Raw genomic sequence first — 18,447 nt, forward strand, 5'->3', positions numbered from 1 at the left:
CAGGATCCACGCTCAAGACCCGTAATTCTAACATTTTTTTTGCCCGTGGCTACTCTTTGTCAGCAAGTTTATATCTCATAAGGGACATGGAGGGCATGGTGTCCGCACCAGAGTCCTCATGAGCAAGGGGCTCCCTGCAAGAGTCCGTGGAAAGTCCTGCCTCTGCTCATGGACTGGACAGGCTCTGTCCATCCCACCCTTTCCTCCTCTTTCCATTTTGTTCCATTTTATCTCATTCCTTCACACCAGTATTCACTGCACACCTGCTATGTGTTCAGCTCTGGGCAGTGGTGTTTATAAGAGGAGATCTCAGCCTAGTCGGGGGGAAAGTCTCAGCACAGGACATAGAGGGTAAAATAAAGCAGCGATTTGTGTGGGACCCAAAATGCATGAAACAGAAGTCAGGGGCTAGGGGAAGAGAGCAGCAGGAAGCCGGCCTGTGTTACGGGGACCGGTGATGTGAAAAGGCAGCTGATAGTTCTTTAGGGAGCAGGGCCCTGCTGGGGGTTCTGAGAATCTCAGACTTGAGATTCTCAGACCTATTGCAAACTTGAGATTCACCCCACCCCCCCTTTTCTGCTTCTCTGCACATCACCCTGCCCTGGCCCTGCAGGGAAGGCTGAAGGAAGACCACCCAGTTAGAACAGGTGTGAAGTCCAAGTCAGTGCCATGTGTGGATAAACCAGGGCTCCCACCCCATTTTGTGCCTGCCCGCCTTCACCCCCTGTGTATGTCCTTAAACTACCTTTATATCTCCTGCTCATTGATACACTTCTCACTGAAATTTCAAAGATATAAGTGAAAATGGAGTAGAGGGAATTCATGTTTTATTAGAAATCAGAGCAGAGTGGTTTGTAATTCCCTTAATGAATACAACTACATGGAGAACTGAATAACAATGAAATAAAACTTTTGGATTAAGCTACAGCAGTATTTAGAGGGAACTTAATAATCTTAAGTATGTATACTCAAATATAAGAAGCCAATTAAAAAAAGAAGAGCTGAAAAAACCAAAGAACTCAAAAAAAAAAAAAAAAAAAGGAAATAATAAAGGAACAGAAATTAATGAACTATAAGACAGCACAAATAAGCATATCAAAATTTAAAAACTAAGCTGATTCTTTGGAATGAATCAGTATGATTCAATTGAAATAAAAAAAAGTGTATAATGGAAATACTAAACATTATAAAAGGATTATAACTATATATGCAAAGGAGATTTAAAATTTTTTGAAGAATTTAATGAATAAATTTATGTCAATAAATTTGAAAATACAGATAGTAGATAATTTTTAAAAATAAACTATACAATTTTAGGTAACAACGAAACCAATAGCATTATTAATCCCATAAGAAAAAATACTTTCTCACTATTTCCCAAATTTTATCCTTTAAATATCTGACTCCTTTATGTTTTTCTAGAAATCTAGACAGACCTATTGCAAACAAGACCATTGTGCTAAGAAACATACCAGAGGAACTTCTCTGGTGGTCCAGTGGTTAGGACTTTGCCTTCTAATGCAGGGGATGTGGGTTTGATCTCTGATTGGGGAGCTAAGACTCCACATACCTCCTGGCCAAAAGGCCAAAACATGAAACAGAAGCAATACTGTAACAAATTTAATAAAGACTTTAAAAATGGTCCACATTAAAAAAAAAATCAAAAAAAAAAGAAACATACAGGAAACTAGGCATACATTCTCAACAATTACTTTATTTTAACAAAGCTTTGTTTTGTTTTGTTAAATTATTGCCATCATTCAAATTCTCCCCCCTTTGAGCTAAGGCATGTATTCTAAGCCTCTTTCCACATTTCACAACACAACTGAAACCTTTCCAGAAGCATTGACTTTAGACTTAAGGATCCTATTTTATGACTATCCCTTACAACTTTACCATTTACCCTAATCACCAGATTGGGCATTTTTGAAAATTAAAATTCATTCTTGGATCAAGCTGTGATCTCTGGAAACAGTCAAAAGTTTTGTTTTAGACACACTACAGGTACAACAGGACTCCTATACAGGTGTATTCTACTGGTCAGATCTAAGAGCCCCCAGTGCCTGTGGCTGGACCTTTAGTTGAAGGTGACAGCTAGTCAGATAGGACTGAGCAGAGAGGCATCCAGAAGACAAATGTCCTCATATAATTCTCTGGCTCCCATAGATCCTCTGTTGGCCTTCTCACTGGTGGTGTCTGAGAGAGTCAGAGAACATTGCACCCCAGGATGCAGGCCCCTGGTAGGGCCAAAGGACTAAAAAGGGAAGACAGTGGATCTGCAGGGGGAAATGGAACATTCTGGCACAGAGCTATCTGAATTTATAGGCAGAAGAACTTTAAGCCAGCACCTAGAAAAGGAAAGTGAAGACAAATAAGACAATTGTTTTTGAAATGGCCCTTTGGAATTATTGTTTGTTGGAGAATATTACAAATGTTATTATTTATCTCTTTGTTCATTGGTTGAATAAACAATATGCTGAAATGGATCAAAGAGTATATAGTGAAAAGTAAGTTTCCTTCCACCCCTGATTCTCAGAAACTGAAAGTTCCCTTCCCCAGAAGCAAGTGGCCAGTATTTAAAGAAATATTTTATATATATGTATTAACATACATCTTGTACTAGTTATCTACTGCTGTGTAACAAATTACCACAAAGTTTAGTGGCTAAAAACAACAAACGTTTATTATCTCATCTCTCATGAGCCAGAGAATGATGCTGGGGGGGGGACCGGAAGCTTTGCTGACAGTCACACAATGTTCACAAGGGGCCTGTGTAATGTGTTTCACAGGCAGTGGTAAGGCTCAATGCAGGATGCATTTCAGCCTTGAAATTCCTTTCATTTGAGTCTTTACCATGTGTAATGAGCTAGCACTCAAACTTGGCAATTTTGTAATTTCTTAAACTGGCTGATGTCTGTTGGTGGGGAGGCAAACATGGAGAGGGTAGGGAGTGAGCTGGAAAGATGCTTTGCTAACCATAGTAAACTGAGAGAAAATAGTTAATTCTTAAACCAATTACTTATTCTTGAAAGAAAATTCATAGGTCCATCATGTTTATCTCTGAAGATACTGTTTTGGGCCTCCTCCCTAACACATCTTAGTTTTTCTTCGTATTCCATCTTTAGTAACTTAATTTTTCTCTCTTTTTCCTGTATCCTATTCTTGTACGCCTGAGCATACTTCACTTCCACTTTTTGGATATCTCCTTTTAATTGATCATCATAGATTTTCTTCAAGACTTCTTCCCGCCTCCTCAGTCTTTCCACTGTGTTCTTGTATATGGCATCAAAGAAGTAAGTCCCTTGGTTGTTCTGCACCATGTTCTCTATCAGCTCTACCAGCTCCTGTATCTGAGCTTCCTTCTCAGCCTGGTTTGTGTTTTTGCTGTTACTGATGGCACAGCAGCGCTCCCCACACTCCTGGAGGAGGCTTCGTAGGTTTACATCCGCATTGTCCAAAAAGTCGCTCAGGCTCTGGTCCTCCAGCTCGTCCTTGCGGGTGAATAAGATGATCATATACTCCATGGCTGCTTCCCCAAACAAAGCCTTGATCAACGCCACGGTTTGCTGCTCTTCCTGTGTGTAGCGGTCCAACCTCAGAACCAAGACGATGGCATGAGGCCCAGGACAGGAGGCGAGGACACATAGGCTGATTTCCCTGCAGGTGGTGTTCAGGCTGTCCTTGGTGTCGAAGAGCCCTGGGGTGTCAACAACAAGAAGCTCTCTCCCCTTCCATTCCCGGGACGCTTTCTGACAAGTTTTGGTAACAGCTTCGGCAGCAATCTTAGACTCGAATACTTTGTACCCGAGGATGGTGTTTGCAGTCGCACTTTTCCCACTTCCGGTCTTCCCTACCAGCACTATCCTCAGAGCGTTGTTAGGGGTGGCAGCCATGTTAACATCAAGAGGCTCTGGGGTACCCAGACTCCACCTTAAGAAAAGGAAGGAGAGGGGAAGAGAGTCAATTTAGGCAAATAGGAACCATTCTCAAGTCTTTTTTTAACTTCCTTTGCCTCCCTGAACGGAGAAGGCAATGGCATTCCACTCCAGTACTCTTGCATGGAGAATCCCAGGGATGGGGGAGCCTGGTGGGTTGCCGTCTATGGAGTCGCACAGAGTTGGGCACGACTGAAGCGACTTAGCAGCAGCAGCAGCAGCCTCCCTGAAATTTGTAATATTCTATTACCAACATTGTTTGCAAAAGAAACAGAAAAATTAAACAGTTTAATTGCTGTGGATAAAACAGCAAAGTAGTTCCAGTATCCCCACAAAGGAGCGTCAGGTCTGTTACCAAGCCCAAGCTGTTATGCTCACCGAACAACAGGCCAATAAATCCGGATACGAGTTGTTGGGGCAAGGAATGATGACTTTAATCAGAAGGCCAGTAGACCGAGGGGATGGCAGTCTAGCGTCTCTAAGAACCCTCTCATCTCACTCAGCATTTAGGGTCCTTTTATATACAATAGAGAGGGGGAAGGGACTCTCAGTGGCCTCACCAGTGGCAGAAGGAGGTTGTTAACTGGTCGCTGGTTACCAGTTGCTCACGTGCTTGGGAGGAGGGACCCACTCGGATGCCTGACCAATGGCTGAACAGGCCTGTTATAGCTGGTGTCAGTCTGAATGAAGTGTGCATGGGGAGCCAGGGAGGGAAAGCCCCTTATGACTTACCATCACAGTTTCTATCATTAAAGCAGTATGATGTTGGTCCCTGAATAGAGAGAACAGCAAAGCAAAAACAGAAAATTTGGAAACAGGCCAAATTAACCACATTGTATTTATTCATATTCAATTCATTTACATTATGCAACATTTATATTCAATAATGTAGCATCTCACATCAAGAGGAAGAAAGATAGACTAATAAGCAACATGGAGACAATCATATACAAAAAGATAAAACTGTATCCATTTCCTGATGCCTTTCAAACTCCAAATAGGGTAGAATTTCCAATGTTGAAAATTCCGTGTAAATAATAGAAGAAACATGGATAAATCTTTGTAACCTAGAGGTCAGGAAAATATTTCTAAAATTTGAAATAGAGTAAGGAAAGAGACAGGCTTCCCTGGTGATTCAGTCGGTGAAGAATCTGCCAGCAATGCAAGAGACCTGGGGTTCAATCCCTGGGTCAGGAATATCCCCTGGAGAAGGAAATGGCAACCCACTTCAGTATTCTTGCCTGGGATACCCAATGGAGAGAGGAGCCTTGTGAACTACAGTCCATGAGGTCACAAAAGAGTCAGACAACTTAGCTACTAAACCGCCACAAGGAAAGAGACTCCTAAATTTGGTTATATAAAAATCAGAAACATAATGTGGGAGAATAATGCCACCATACACAAATTAAAACACAACTGTCAAACTAGGGGAAATTTTTTTCCTGGTTATGTAAAAGAGGGGTCATTCACTTTTATACAAAGAATATCTGTACAGATGGCCAATAAGCACATGAAAAGATGCTCAGTATCATTAACTATTCAAGAAATGCAAATGAAAACTATAATGATATATCACCTCACAGTGATGATTTGATGGCCATGATCAAAAAATCTACAATAAATGCTGGAGAGAGTGTGGAGAAAATGGAACTCTCCTACACTGTTGGTGGGAACGTGAATTGGTAGAGCCTCTATGGAGGATACTCTGGAAGATCCTCAAAAAATTAAAAATAGAGTTGCCATATTATCCAACAATCCCACTCCTGGGCATATATCCAGACAAAATTCTAATCTGAAAAGATGCATTCACCTCTATGTTCATAGCTGCTGCTGCTGCTAAGTCGCTTCAGTCGTGTCTGACTCTGTGTGACCCCATGGACAGCAGCCCACCAGTCTCCTCTGTCCCTGGCATTCTCCAGGCAAGAATACCAGAGTGGGTTGCCATTTCCTTCTCCAATGCGTGCAGGCATGCTAAGTCGCTTCAGTCGTGTCCAACTCTGTGCGACCCTATGGACAGCCGCCCACCAGGCTCCTCTGTCCACAGGATTCTTTAAGTAAGAATACTGGAGTGGGTTGCCATTTCCTTCTCCTCTATGTACATCAGTTCAGTTCAGTTGCTCAGTCCTGTCCGACTCTTTGCAATCCCATGAATTGCAGCATGCCAGGCCTCCCTGTCCGTCACCAACTCCCAGAGTTCACTCAAACTAACGTCCATCAAGTTGGTGATGCCATCCAGCCAGCTCATCCTCTGTTGTCCCCTTTTCCTCCTGCCCCCAATCCCTCCCAGCATCAGAGTCTTTTCCAATGGGTCAACTCTTTGCATGAGGTGGCCAAAGTATTGGAGTTTCAGCTTTATAACAGTTCTGTTATAGTAGCCAAGACACAGAAACAAACTAAATGTCCATTGACAGATGAATGCATAAAGAAGATGCAGTTCATATATACAATGGGATATTACTCAGCCGTAAAAGAGAATGAAATAATGCCATTTGCAACTACATGTATGAACTGAGGTGTTATCATATTGAGGGAAGTTAGAGAAAAACAAATATTACATGATATCATTTGTATGTGGAATCAAAAATAAATCAAGTAAACTTACTTACAAAACAGAAACAGACTAACTGACATAGAAAATAAACTTACGACTACCAAAGGGGAAAATCAGGAAAGAGGGATAAATTAGGTGTATGGGGTTTATGGATACATCGTAGCTGTTCAGTCCTTCAGTCCTGTCAGATTCTTTCTGGCCCCAGGGACTGCAGCATGCCAGGCTTCCCTGTCCTTCACCATCTCCCAAAGCTTGCTCAAACTCATGTCCATTGAGTCCGTGATGTCATTCAGCTATCTCGACCTCTGTTGTCCCCTTCTCCTCCTGCCTTCTATCTTTTCCAGCATCAGGGTCTTTTCCAATGAGTCAGGTCTTCCATCAGGTGGCCAAAGTATTGGAGCTTTAGCTTCAGCATCAGTCCTTCCAGTGAATATTCAGGGTTGATTTCCTTCAGGATTGACTGGTTTGACTTCCTTGCAGTCCAAGGGACTCTCAAGAGTTTTCTCCAACACCGCAGTTCAAAAGCATCAATTCTTTGACACTCACCCTTCTTTATGGTCCAATTCTCACATCCATACATGATTACTAGAAAAATTGTAGCTTTGAGTAGACAGACTTGTCAGCAAAGTAATATCTCTGCTTTTTAATATGCTATCTTGGTTGCTCATAGCTCTTCTTCCAAGGAGCAAGCATCTTTTAATTTCATGACTGCAGTCACCATCTGCAGTGATTTTGGAGCCCAAGAAAATAATGTCTGTCACTGTTTCCATTGTTTCCCTATCTATTTGCCATGAAGTGATGGGACTAGACGCCATTATCTTCATTTTTTGAATGTTGAGTTTTAAGCCAGCTTTTTCACTCTCCTCTTTCACCTTCATCAAGAGGCTCTAGAGTTCCTCTTCACTTTCTGCCATAAGGGTGGTGTCATCTACATATCTGTTATTGATATTTCTCCCAGCAATCTTGATTCCAGCTTGTGCTTCACCCAGCCCGGCATTTTGCTTGATGTACTCTGCATATAAGTTAAATAAGCAGGGTGACAATATATAGCCTTGACATACTCCTTTCTCAATTTTGAACCGGTCTGTTTACATGTCCGGTTCTAACTGTTGCTTCTTGACCTGTGTACAGGTTTCTAAGGAGGAAGGTAAGCTAGTCTGGTATTCCCATCTCTTGAAGAATTTTCCACAGTTTGTTGTGATCCACACCATCAAAAGCTTTAGCATAGTCAATGAAGCAGAAGTAGATGTTTTTCTGGAATCCTCTTGCTTTTTCTTTGATCCAATGGATATTGGCAATTTGATCTCTGGTTCCTCTGCCTTTTCTAAATTCAGCTTGTACATCTGGACGTTTTTGGTTCATGTACTGATGAAGCCTAGCTTGGAGAATTTAGAGCATTACCTTGCTAGCATGTGAAATGCATGCAGTTGTGCAGTAGTTTGAACATTCTTTGCCATTACCCTTATTTGGTATTGGAATGAAAGCTGACCTTTTGTTATATATAGTGGTATGTTACATATACATATACTTTACATATACATACCACTATATATAACATAACATAAACAACAAGAATTTAGTGTATAGTAAAAAGGAACTATATTCAATATCTTGTATTAACCTATAATTGAAAAAAATCAGAATATATATATATATATATATACATTATATATATTATATACACATATGTATGGGCTTCACCAGTGACTTAGCAGCAAAGAATCTGCCTGCAATGCAGGAGACACAGGAGACACAAGTTTGATCCCTGGGTTAGGAAGATCACCTTGAGGAAGGCATGGCGACCAACTCCAGTATTCTTGCCTGGAGAATTCCATGGACAGAGGAGACGGGAGGATCACAGTTCATGGGGCCGCAGAGAGTTGGATATGACTGAAGTGACTGAGCATGCACATACGCATGGACACATGTATGTGTAAAACTGAATGGCTTGGCTATAATTATAATAAATCAACTATATTTCAATAAAAATATTTTAGCAAACAAACAATATCTAAAAGTAGAGAAAGAAAAGACCAACAACTTGATAGAAAGTGGAGTAAGAGATAAGAATAAACAGTCCAAATAAAAATGTAAATATCCTTTGAATATGTAAAAAGATATCAACATCCACTCGTAATAGAGAAAAACATATCAAAACATAGAAAAACTAAAGTTAATTATTTAATATTGCACTAGGATACAATTTCTCACCTACAGGTTTGAAAAAACCCAGAAATTAGTTGGCATAATCTGTTGATAAAAGGTATAGCGGAAGGACTCCCTGGTGGCCCAGTGGTTAAGAATCCACCTTGCAATGCAGGGGATGTGGGTTCAATCCCTGGTCAGGGAACTAAGATATTACATGCCACGGAGCAACTAATCCCTCCACAACTGGAGAGTCCGTGTGTCACAATGAAAGATCCCACACGAGGCAAGGACGATCCCGCATGCTGCAACTAAGATGCAATGCAGCCAAATAGATAAATACATGTTTTTTTAATAAATAAAAGATGTAGGGGAAAGAGATCTTCTCCTGCATGGCTGTTGGGAATAAAAGAACAGTCTAAAACAACTGGAGGAGAAGTTAGCAAGGTCTTGTATATGTGCATTTACATACGCCTTTACCCTTTTATTATCAATCTCAATTTTAGGATTTATTCCAAAGTACCCAAAAAGAATATGGAAGAAAATTATGCAGAAAGCTCTGTGTGTGTGTATGCACACGTGTGTGCTCAGTCATGTTCAACTCTTTGTGACCTATGGACTGTAGCCTTCCAGGCTCATCTGTCCTTGGGATTTTCCCAGCAAGAATACTGGAGTGGGTTGCCATTTCCAAGGGATCTTCATGACCCAGGGGTTGAACCCACGTCTCCTGCATCTCCTGCATTGGCAGGCAGATTCTTTACCATTGGGCCACCTGGGAAGCCCACAGAAGTCTGTTAACTGTGCCACTATTTGAATCTCAGGACACCAAAAACCTATCAAATGCCATCATTAGGGTAGGGACCCAGTTGAATTAACTAAGGTATATTCACACAGTGAAGCACCGGTCAACTGTAGAAAAAATGAGGTATATCTTTATATCCTAGTACGGAGACATCTCCAGGATATAGCATTAAGAAGAAAAAGCAAAGAAGAAAGTAATGCACAGTTTACTAGCATTTCTCTAACCAGGAGGAATATGATCTATATATATATAAAATGTGTAATACATATATTTTTCATTCATCTGTAAAAACAATGGCTGAATAATCTAAAAGCTAAACAAACAAAAAAGTTACTTATATGGGTATGGGAAAAAGAGGAGGGAGAGGACAGGGACAGAAACTGGGAATCAGACTTGTTTGGATATACTTATATTTCATTGATTTGATCTTAAAACCATATAAATAGTTACATAATCATACAGCAAAAATTATATTTAAAATCCTAGTAAAAATCAAAAGCAAATGTAACAAACAGGCTTAATTGTATTTTGTGTAATGAATGAACCACACAAAAAATTGTTCCAAGAGACTTGATAACGCAGTCATTTCTCTGTCCATCTCCAGTGGGATGTACTTTAAGTCTCCCGAAAACTTGCCCCAAAATATCTGCAAAGACTTTTCAGGAATCTTATTCTTCATTGTGTGTATGTGTATGTGTGTGTGTTTGTATAGTTTTGAAGCCCATTGGAAAGACATCAAAACAATGATAAGCCCAGTAGAAATGAGTACCTTTAGTGCCAGACTGCAGTCTTCAAATGCCCATTTCCTGCCAAAACATTAGTTGATTTACACATACTGCAGTATGAGCTTCCCTGGTGGCTCAACAGTAAAGAATCTGCCTACAATGCTGGAGACCCGGGTTCGATCACTGGGTCAGGTAGATCCCCTGGAGAAATCAGCAACCCACTCCAGTATTCTTGCCTGGGAAATCCCATGAACAGAGAAGCCTGGCGGGCTATAGTCCATGGGGTCGTAAAGAGTTAGACACAACTTAGTGACTAAACAACAGCTGTCAGATTAGATCAGTCACTCAGTCATGTCTGACTCTTTGCGACCCCATGAATCACAGCACGCCAGGCCTCCCTGTCCATCCATCACCAACTCCTCGAGTTCACTGAGACTCACATCCATCGAGTCAGTGATGCCATCCAGCCATCTCATCCTCTGTCATCCCCTTCTCCTCCTGCCCCCAATCCCTCCCAGCATCAGAGTCTTTTCCAATGAGTCAAATCTTCGCATGAGGTGGCCAAAGTACTGGAGTTTCAGCTTTAGTATCATTCCTTCCAAAGAAATCCCAGGGCTGATCTCCTTCAGAATGGACTGGGTGGATCTCCTTGCAGTCCAAGGGACTCTCAAGAGTCTTCTCCAACACCACAGTTCAAAAGCATCAATTCTTCGGCGCTTAGCCTTCTTCACAATCCAACTCACACATGCATACATGACCACAGGAAAAACCATAGCCTTGACTAGATGAACATTTGTTGGCAAAGTAATCTCTCTGCTTTTGAATATGCTATCTAGGTTGGTCATAACTTTCCTTCCAAGGAGTAAGCGTCTTTTAGTTTCATGGCTGCAGTCACCATCTGTAGTGATTTTGGAGCCCAGAAAAATAAAGTCTGACAGTGTTTCCACTGTTTCCCCATCTATTTCCCATGAAGTGGTGGGACCGGATGCCAGTGCAATATAAAATAACAATTAAATTAAAAAAAAAAAAAGATTTACACTGAGTGGTCTCTAAATTGCCTTCCAAATCTAAAGACCTTGGGGACACATTTCCTACTAAAAGAAATGTCTGGCTTATCAAGTGTACTCAATGTCTATCCCAACAACAACTGGATGGAAGGTGCAATATTCAGCAAAATGTTGTCTTGTTAAAATGAGAGTGCATGGACAATGTGTTAACAGACATTCTTAGTCCCCTCCCTACCGCCACCTCCCCTGCTCTGGTAGCATCCTCCTGACTTGTTTGCACAGCACCAGGTCCCTTCTCAGGCCAGAATCCACACCCTCCCCAGACTCCCCTACCCTACTGTCCTTGCAGCTCTGTCTCCCTGGGATCTGTTCTCAGCCAAGCTCACCTGATTTAAGGACTTGATGAGCTGTCTGGTTTCCTCCAGAGAAGCTGTTTGAGCCCCTGCGTTTGCTCTAACTGCTGCACCTCTGAGACCTCGGAGCCAGGAAGCAGATTGGGTGGGGCCAGTGAAAAAAGTGTTTTGTTTTTAAAAAGACAGAAATGTTGCCCCATAATTTGATGGGTGGTTCAGTTTGGCCTGGTGGTTCAGACGGTGAAGCATCTGCCTACAATGCAGGAGACCAGAGTTCGATTCCTGCATCAGAAAGCTCCTCTGGAGAAGGAAGTGGCAACCCACTCCAGTACTCTTGCCTGGAAAATCCCATGGATGGAGGAGCATGGTAGGCTACAGTCCATGGGGTCACAAAGGGTCAGATACCTTTGAAGTGAGTGACTTTACTTCAGTTTTGCCAAGTTGAAAGCTTATTCTCCATGTGCCTGCTATGACACCAGAATTTTGAAAATTTTACTTGTTGTTTGGGGTTAATAAAGTGAAGTGAAAGTGAAAGTCACTCAGTCATGTCTGATTCTGTGACCCCATGGTCTATACAGCCCATGGAATTCTCCAGGCCAGAATACTGGAGTGGGTACCCTTTCCCCCTTCTCCAGGGGATCTTCCCAACCCAGGGATTGAACCGGGGTCTCTTGCATTGCAGGCAGATTCTTTACCAACTGGTCTATCAGGGAAGCCTATGGAATAGTATCAACTCTAATATTTAAGCCTTACCCAATGAGAACAAATCCCCAGATTCCCACTGGCAGGAACCAGTTCGCACCAATGAACCTGGTGTGCTTACTCACACGAATTCTCAGATGTACGTGGTTATAGTTATAAACCTCCAGCAGTGGAACAGAGAGCAGTGGTACTAAACGGGAGACTTTAGTCTCCCTTTAAAAGGGACCATTCGTAGGGCCCTTGGCTCCAGGAGTCTGGCATGAGGAATCACTGTTAGTCCAGGCTCACTCCTGGTGTTCCTGAGTCCTAAGGGTCATCAGAGCCATGGATAGTTACAGATAGTTACAGATATAAGCTTTATTTGCCACTTGGCTTCAACAGCCAAAAAAGCAAGAAGCAAGGAAATGGGTTTTTCTCCCACAGTTTTCTATTTCTTTCAGGAAATCCACAGTTCCTTTCCTTATATGCCTACCTAGGTTTCTAGCCCCACACCTCCAAAATCCACAATATTTGCTTAGCTATCCCCTGAATTCTTAGCCATTCCGTGATCCTAATGGTGGGAAGAGGTTGATTAGGATAACAGGAATTCAGGAAAGAATGTGGAGGCTGCCATAACCATCAGACATCATCCCATAACTTGCCTTCTTTCTGGGGTTTGTCATTTGGTTTGCACGATTTCTGCTATTATTTTCATTACTTCCTTTTGGTTTCAGTTTGACAACTGTTGTTGCTTTGTTTCAATCCTTCCCCAAGGAGAATGTTCTTCAGTGCTTTCTTAGTAGAGACAGATGCTATAAGTAAAACTTTAACAAGTAGTAAAGGAACAACTGGGCTTCCCTGATAGCTCAGTTGGTAAAGAATCCGCCTGCAATGCAGGAGACCCCGGTTCGATTCCTGGATTGGGAAGATCCCCTGGAGAAGGAAAAGTCTATCCACTCCAGTGTTCTGGCCTAGAGAATTCCACGGACAGTCCATGGGGTTGCAAAGAGTCAGACACGACTGAGCCACTTTCACTTTCAAAGGAACAATTGCAATGTACACCACAGTATATCACAGCACAGACTTCTTTCTGTTTCTTGTAAACCCCTATATTTTCAAGAAATGGGCAACTGGGTGATTTATTGTAAATTCACTTGTGCAGAGAAAAATACACATCCTGCCTCAGAAACTACACTCTCTTATTTGGCACTTGAAGGTCACAGCACACCTTCATCACCACGAGGTCATAGCACAGGCTAGACAGCCTAGGTTACAGGCCTGGGTCCCCCTGGTTATACCTGCTGAAGTGTTCAGAAGGGATAGGAGGAGAAAGGCTGGGCCAGGGAGAAATCTCATCATGAAAATTGCACTGAACTGTCCTTAGAATCCTTTTCAGACCCCTCCTCAGGCAGACCTGGCCTGAGGATGAAGTGCAAGGGCTTTCCTGGAAGTCTCCAAACCCACATTAGGACTCATTCAAAGCAGGCCCAGCAGGCAGCACTTCTGAGTTCCACATGAATGAAACGAAATAAACTCTATTGTAAACTGGAATAGTGTGTGGATATTTCCATCTTTCAAGATCCTAACAATGAAGTTCTCAAAGCCTAAGATAAATAATAAATAAATAAATGAGATGGATAATAAATAGTTGAGCAGCCTCGTGGCTTTTGACTGTTGTTTATCATGAAAAAAAAAAAAAAAAACCCTCTAGAATGGTACTTAAGTGACATTAAGCTTTGAGAGGTTACAGGTGACTATTTGGAAATGAAAAGTGACACTAGCATTTCTCTTATCCTCTGCAAGTATAACATATTTGTGTTTAGTGGAGAGTCAAAGATTCCCGAGAAAATAGCAATCTGGAAGACAGTGCCACCTAGGTCCCCATTAGCTCTGTTTCATTCAACTACAATGAAGGACAGCAAGAAGGGGAAACTAAACTGGCCAAAGCCCAGGCACACTGCAGGAAGGAAGAGGAGGGGAGCTAGCAACATGGCCAATGTTTAATTTCAGCTACTGACAGGGTCTCCTCCAAAACATTGAGAGGAGCCCTGCAAACTTACACTGATGAACATCCATAACTGACAAACATTATTTAAAGAAAAAAATTAAAAAGTCTCTAAACATTGTCCTATGTTCATATAAGAAATGAAGAAACATTTATTCAGAAAAAAATATACTAACTCTTAGAAAGAACAGTGAGCATCTGCATCATACTTGAACCATGACCTACTTCCTCCCTCCCCAGCCCAGCCTCAGTTTGACAGAAACTCCATTCTTGGCAGGGGTGGCCAAGAAGATGAGGCTCCCTTTCCCCACAGTTAATCATTGAGAGTATAGTATCTTACCAATAGGGGTAGCATTTCTGATCTGCAGAGACTAAATGTCTGATAAGTAAGATTAGGCAATAGTTTCTAATGGTGGTGGTGGTTTAGTCACTAAGTTGTGTCCCACTCTAATATATGACACCAAAACACCAAAGAAAAACAGATAATTTATATTTAATCAAAATTTAAAACTTTCCCATCAAAGAGCACTATCCAAAAAGTGAAAAGACAACCTGCAGAATGAGAGAAAATATTTGCCAACCATATATTTGATAAAGATCTAATATCCAGAATATATAACGAACTCTTGTGCTGTGCTTAGTTGCTCAATGGTGTCTGACTCTTTGCGACCCCATGGAGTGCAGCCCGCCAAGCTCCTCTATCTGTGGGGATTTGCCAGGCAAAATTACTGGAGTGGGCTGCCATGCCCTCCTCCAGGAGATCTTTCCAGTCCAGGGATCAAACCCAGGTTTCCTATATTGCAAGCAGATTCTTTACCGACTGAGCAGCCAGGGAAGCTGTAACTCTAAAAACTCCACAATAAAAAGACAAATTGCCTAATATTTAAATGGGCAAAAGATTTGAATAAGAATTTCTTCAAATAAGATACACAGATGACCAATAAACATAAGAAAAGAAGATAAACATCATCAGTTCAGTCAGTTCAGTTGCTCAGTCATGTCCGACTCTTTGCGACCCCATGAATTGCAGCACGCCAGGCCTTCCTGTCCATCACCAACTCCCGGAGTTCACTCAGACTCATGTTCATCGAGTCAGTGATGCATCCAGCCATCTCATCCTCTGTTGTCCCCTTCTCCTCCTGCCCCAATCCCTTCCAGCATCAGAGTCTTTTCCAATGAGTCAACTCTTCGTGTGAGGTGGTCAAAGTACTGCAGTTTCAGCTTTAGCATCATTCCCTCCAAAGAAATCCCAGGGCTGATCTCCTTCAGAATGGACTGGGTGGATCTCCTTGCAGTCCAAGGGACTCTCAAGAGTCTTCTCCAACACCACAGTTCAAAAGCATCAATTCTTCGGCGCTTAGCCTTCTTCACAGTCCAACTCTCACATCCATACATGACCACAGGAAAAACCATAGCCTTGACTAGATGAACCTTTGTTGGCAAAGTAATGTCTCTGCTTTTGAATATGCTATCTAGGTTGGTCATAACTTTCCTTCCAAGGAGTAAGCGTCTTTTAATTTCATGGCTGCAGTCGCCATCTGCAGTGATTTTCGAGCCCCCCAAAATAAAGTCTGACACTGTTTCCACTGTTTCCCCATCTATTTCCCATGAAGTGATGGGACTAGATGCCATGATCTTCGTTTTCTGAATGTTGAGCTTTAAGCCAACTTTTTCACTCTCCACTTTCACTTTCATCAGGAGGCTTTTAGTTCCTCTTCACTTTCTGCCATAAGGGTGGTGTCATCTGCATATTTGAGGTTATTGATATTTCTCCCAGCAATCTTGTTTCCAGCTTGTGCTTCTTCCAGCCCAGCGTTTCTCATGATGTACTCTGCATTTAAGTTAAATAAGCAGGGTGACAATATACAGCCTTGGCGTACTCTTTTTCCTATTTGGAACCAGTCTGTTTTTCCATGTCCAGTTCTAACTGTTGCTTCCTGACCTGCATACAGATTTCTCAAAAGGCAGGTCAGGTGGTCTGGTATTCCCATCTCTTTCAGACTTTTCCACAGTTTATTGTGATCCACACAGTCAAAGGCTTTGGCATAGTCAATCAAGCAGAAATAGATGTTTTTCTGGAACTCTCTTGCTTTTTCCATGATCCAGCAGATGTTGGCAATTTGGTGTCTGGTTCCTCTGCCTTTTCTAAAACCAGCTTGAGCATCAGTAAGTTCACGGTTCATGTATTGTTGAAGCCTGGCTTGGAGAATTTTGAGCATTACTTAACTAGCATGTGAGATGAGTGCAATTGTGCGGTAGTTTGAGCATTCTTTGGCATTGCCTTTCTTTGGGATTGGAATGAAAACTGACCTTTTCCAGTCTTGTGGCCACTGCTGAGTTTTCCAAATTTGCTGGCATATTGAGTGCAGCACTTTCACAGCATCATCTTTCAGGATTTGAAATAGTTCAACTGGAATTCCATCACTTCCACTAGCTTTGTTCATAGTGATGCTTTCTAATCAGTCATCAGGGAAATAAAAATCTACATCAAATAAGATACCACTTCATACTCAGTGGGATGATTATAATCTTTCAAAAAGAAAAAATAACAAATACTGATAAGTATGTGGATAAATTTAATCTTTATACCCTGCTGGGGAGGATATAACATGACACAGCTGCTGCAGAAAACACTTCAGTGTTTCCTTAAAAAATTAAAACATGGATTACCACATGATGTAGTGATTCCACTCCCTAAGTGTCCATCCAAGAGGACTGCCAAGACGTGTTCATACCAAAGATTCTACATGAATGGTTAAGCAGCATTATTCATAATAGCCCAAAACCAGTGGAAACAACCCAAGTGCACATCAACAGATGAATGGATATATGCATACAATGGAGTATCATTTAACCATAAAAAGGAATGGAGTCTGGCTACATGCTACAATGTGAATGAACCTTGACAGCAGTATACTAAGTGAAAGAAACCAGGAAAAAGATACATAAAGATATGATTAATTTACATGAATGTCCAAAAATGACAATGAGCTCATAAGAGTGTCCTTAGGAAGGTTTTAGCTTTAGTTTCTTCTACTCTATTAACGTTTATATGCAGCTTCACTTTTTAAGCCTTTCTTCTCGCTTATGGTTTGAATTGTGTTCCCCTCCAAAAGATACTGAAGCCCTAACCCTACAAATGTGACTTGCTTGGAAATAAGGTCTCTGTAGATTTGATTGTTAAGGTAAAGCTGCTGAGATGAACCTTAATCCATACAATTGGTATCCTTATTAGAAGGGAGATATTGGACACAGACACATGCATTGGGAAGACAGTCATGTGAAGGCAGAAGCAGAGGTTAAAGTAAGGCTCCCTGAGGCCTCTAGAAGCTAGAAGAGGCAAGGAAGGTTGTCACCATGCGCCGTGAATGACACCTGGATTCTTGACCTCTGGAGGAGAGGAATTCGATCCAGGGCCAGTGATGAGGCTTGGTCACTCAGAACTTTTGTGTGATAAAATTTATTAACATATAAAGGAGATAGAGAGAGCTTCTGACATAGACATCAGAAGGGGGCAGAAAGAGTGCCCCCTTGCTAGTTTATAGTAAGGGGTTATATACCTATTAGCAAGATGCTAATTAGAGAAAGGAAATGCCTCAAAACTGAGAGAGTTGCACCAGATCCCTTACCCATAACATGCATTTTGTGATAGCATTGGCACCAGGTGAGTCATCCCGGGCCGTGAAACAATTGACATGAATCTTGAACAAAGGCAGATTCTAAGGTAAATACATAGTTCATTAACACAGCTTAAGAAAAACATTTCATAGAAAAATGCATTGGTTAGCTCAAGGTTTGAGAAAAGTTCAGGGGGAACCAGGTGTCATCAGGGCAACATAGAATTTTAAAAGAAAACTCCTTTTAATTTTGTTAAAATTAAAAGTCCGTTTAATTAATAGAAAAGGAATAAAAATCTGACACTTGTGGTTTGTTTCCTCCTGCCTCTTAAGAGAGAGGGAAAAACCGTCTGACACTTGCAGTCTATTTCCTCCCCTTGGGAGGACCCCTAGGCTTCCTGCCTGTTACCTTCTCAGAAGGATCCTCCCTGACAGCATTCAGGAGGAACATGGCCCTGCCAACACCTTTATTTTGGACTTTTGGCCTCCAGACTTGAGAGAGAATAAATTATTATAAAAATGATTTATTATCTGTTATTATAAGCCACTTCATTTGTGCTACTTTGTTATGACAGCCCTGGGAAATGAACATGTCCCTCTCTGGTGATTTTCTCTAGTTATCCCCA

General features: G+C 41.6%; 1 protein-coding gene across 9 annotated transcripts in view; it reads right to left on the minus strand.

Moving 5' to 3' along the window:
* Positions 1 to 1,694: 1,694 nt before the first annotated feature.
* LOC530031 (GTPase, IMAP family member 7) overlaps positions 1,695 to 18,447 on the minus strand; it is a 39,046-nt gene continuing 22,293 nt past the window's right edge. For 2 of the 9 annotated variants that reach the window (XM_024990742.2, XM_010804573.3), the window contains 2 exons: positions 4,668 to 4,707; positions 1,695 to 3,930 (listed from right to left, as the gene is read on the minus strand). In XM_024990742.2, coding sequence (XP_024846510.1) covers positions 3,000 to 3,893 — 894 coding nt within the window. In that variant the 5' untranslated portion in view covers positions 3,894 to 3,930; positions 4,668 to 4,707 and the 3' untranslated portion in view covers positions 1,695 to 2,999. 9 annotated transcript variants of the gene reach the window in all.

The sequence above is a fragment of the Bos taurus genome, chromosome 4 (genome assembly GCF_002263795.3).
Source record: "Bos taurus isolate L1 Dominette 01449 registration number 42190680 breed Hereford chromosome 4, ARS-UCD2.0, whole genome shotgun sequence".
NCBI classification, from domain to species: Eukaryota; Metazoa; Chordata; class Mammalia; order Artiodactyla; family Bovidae; genus Bos; species Bos taurus.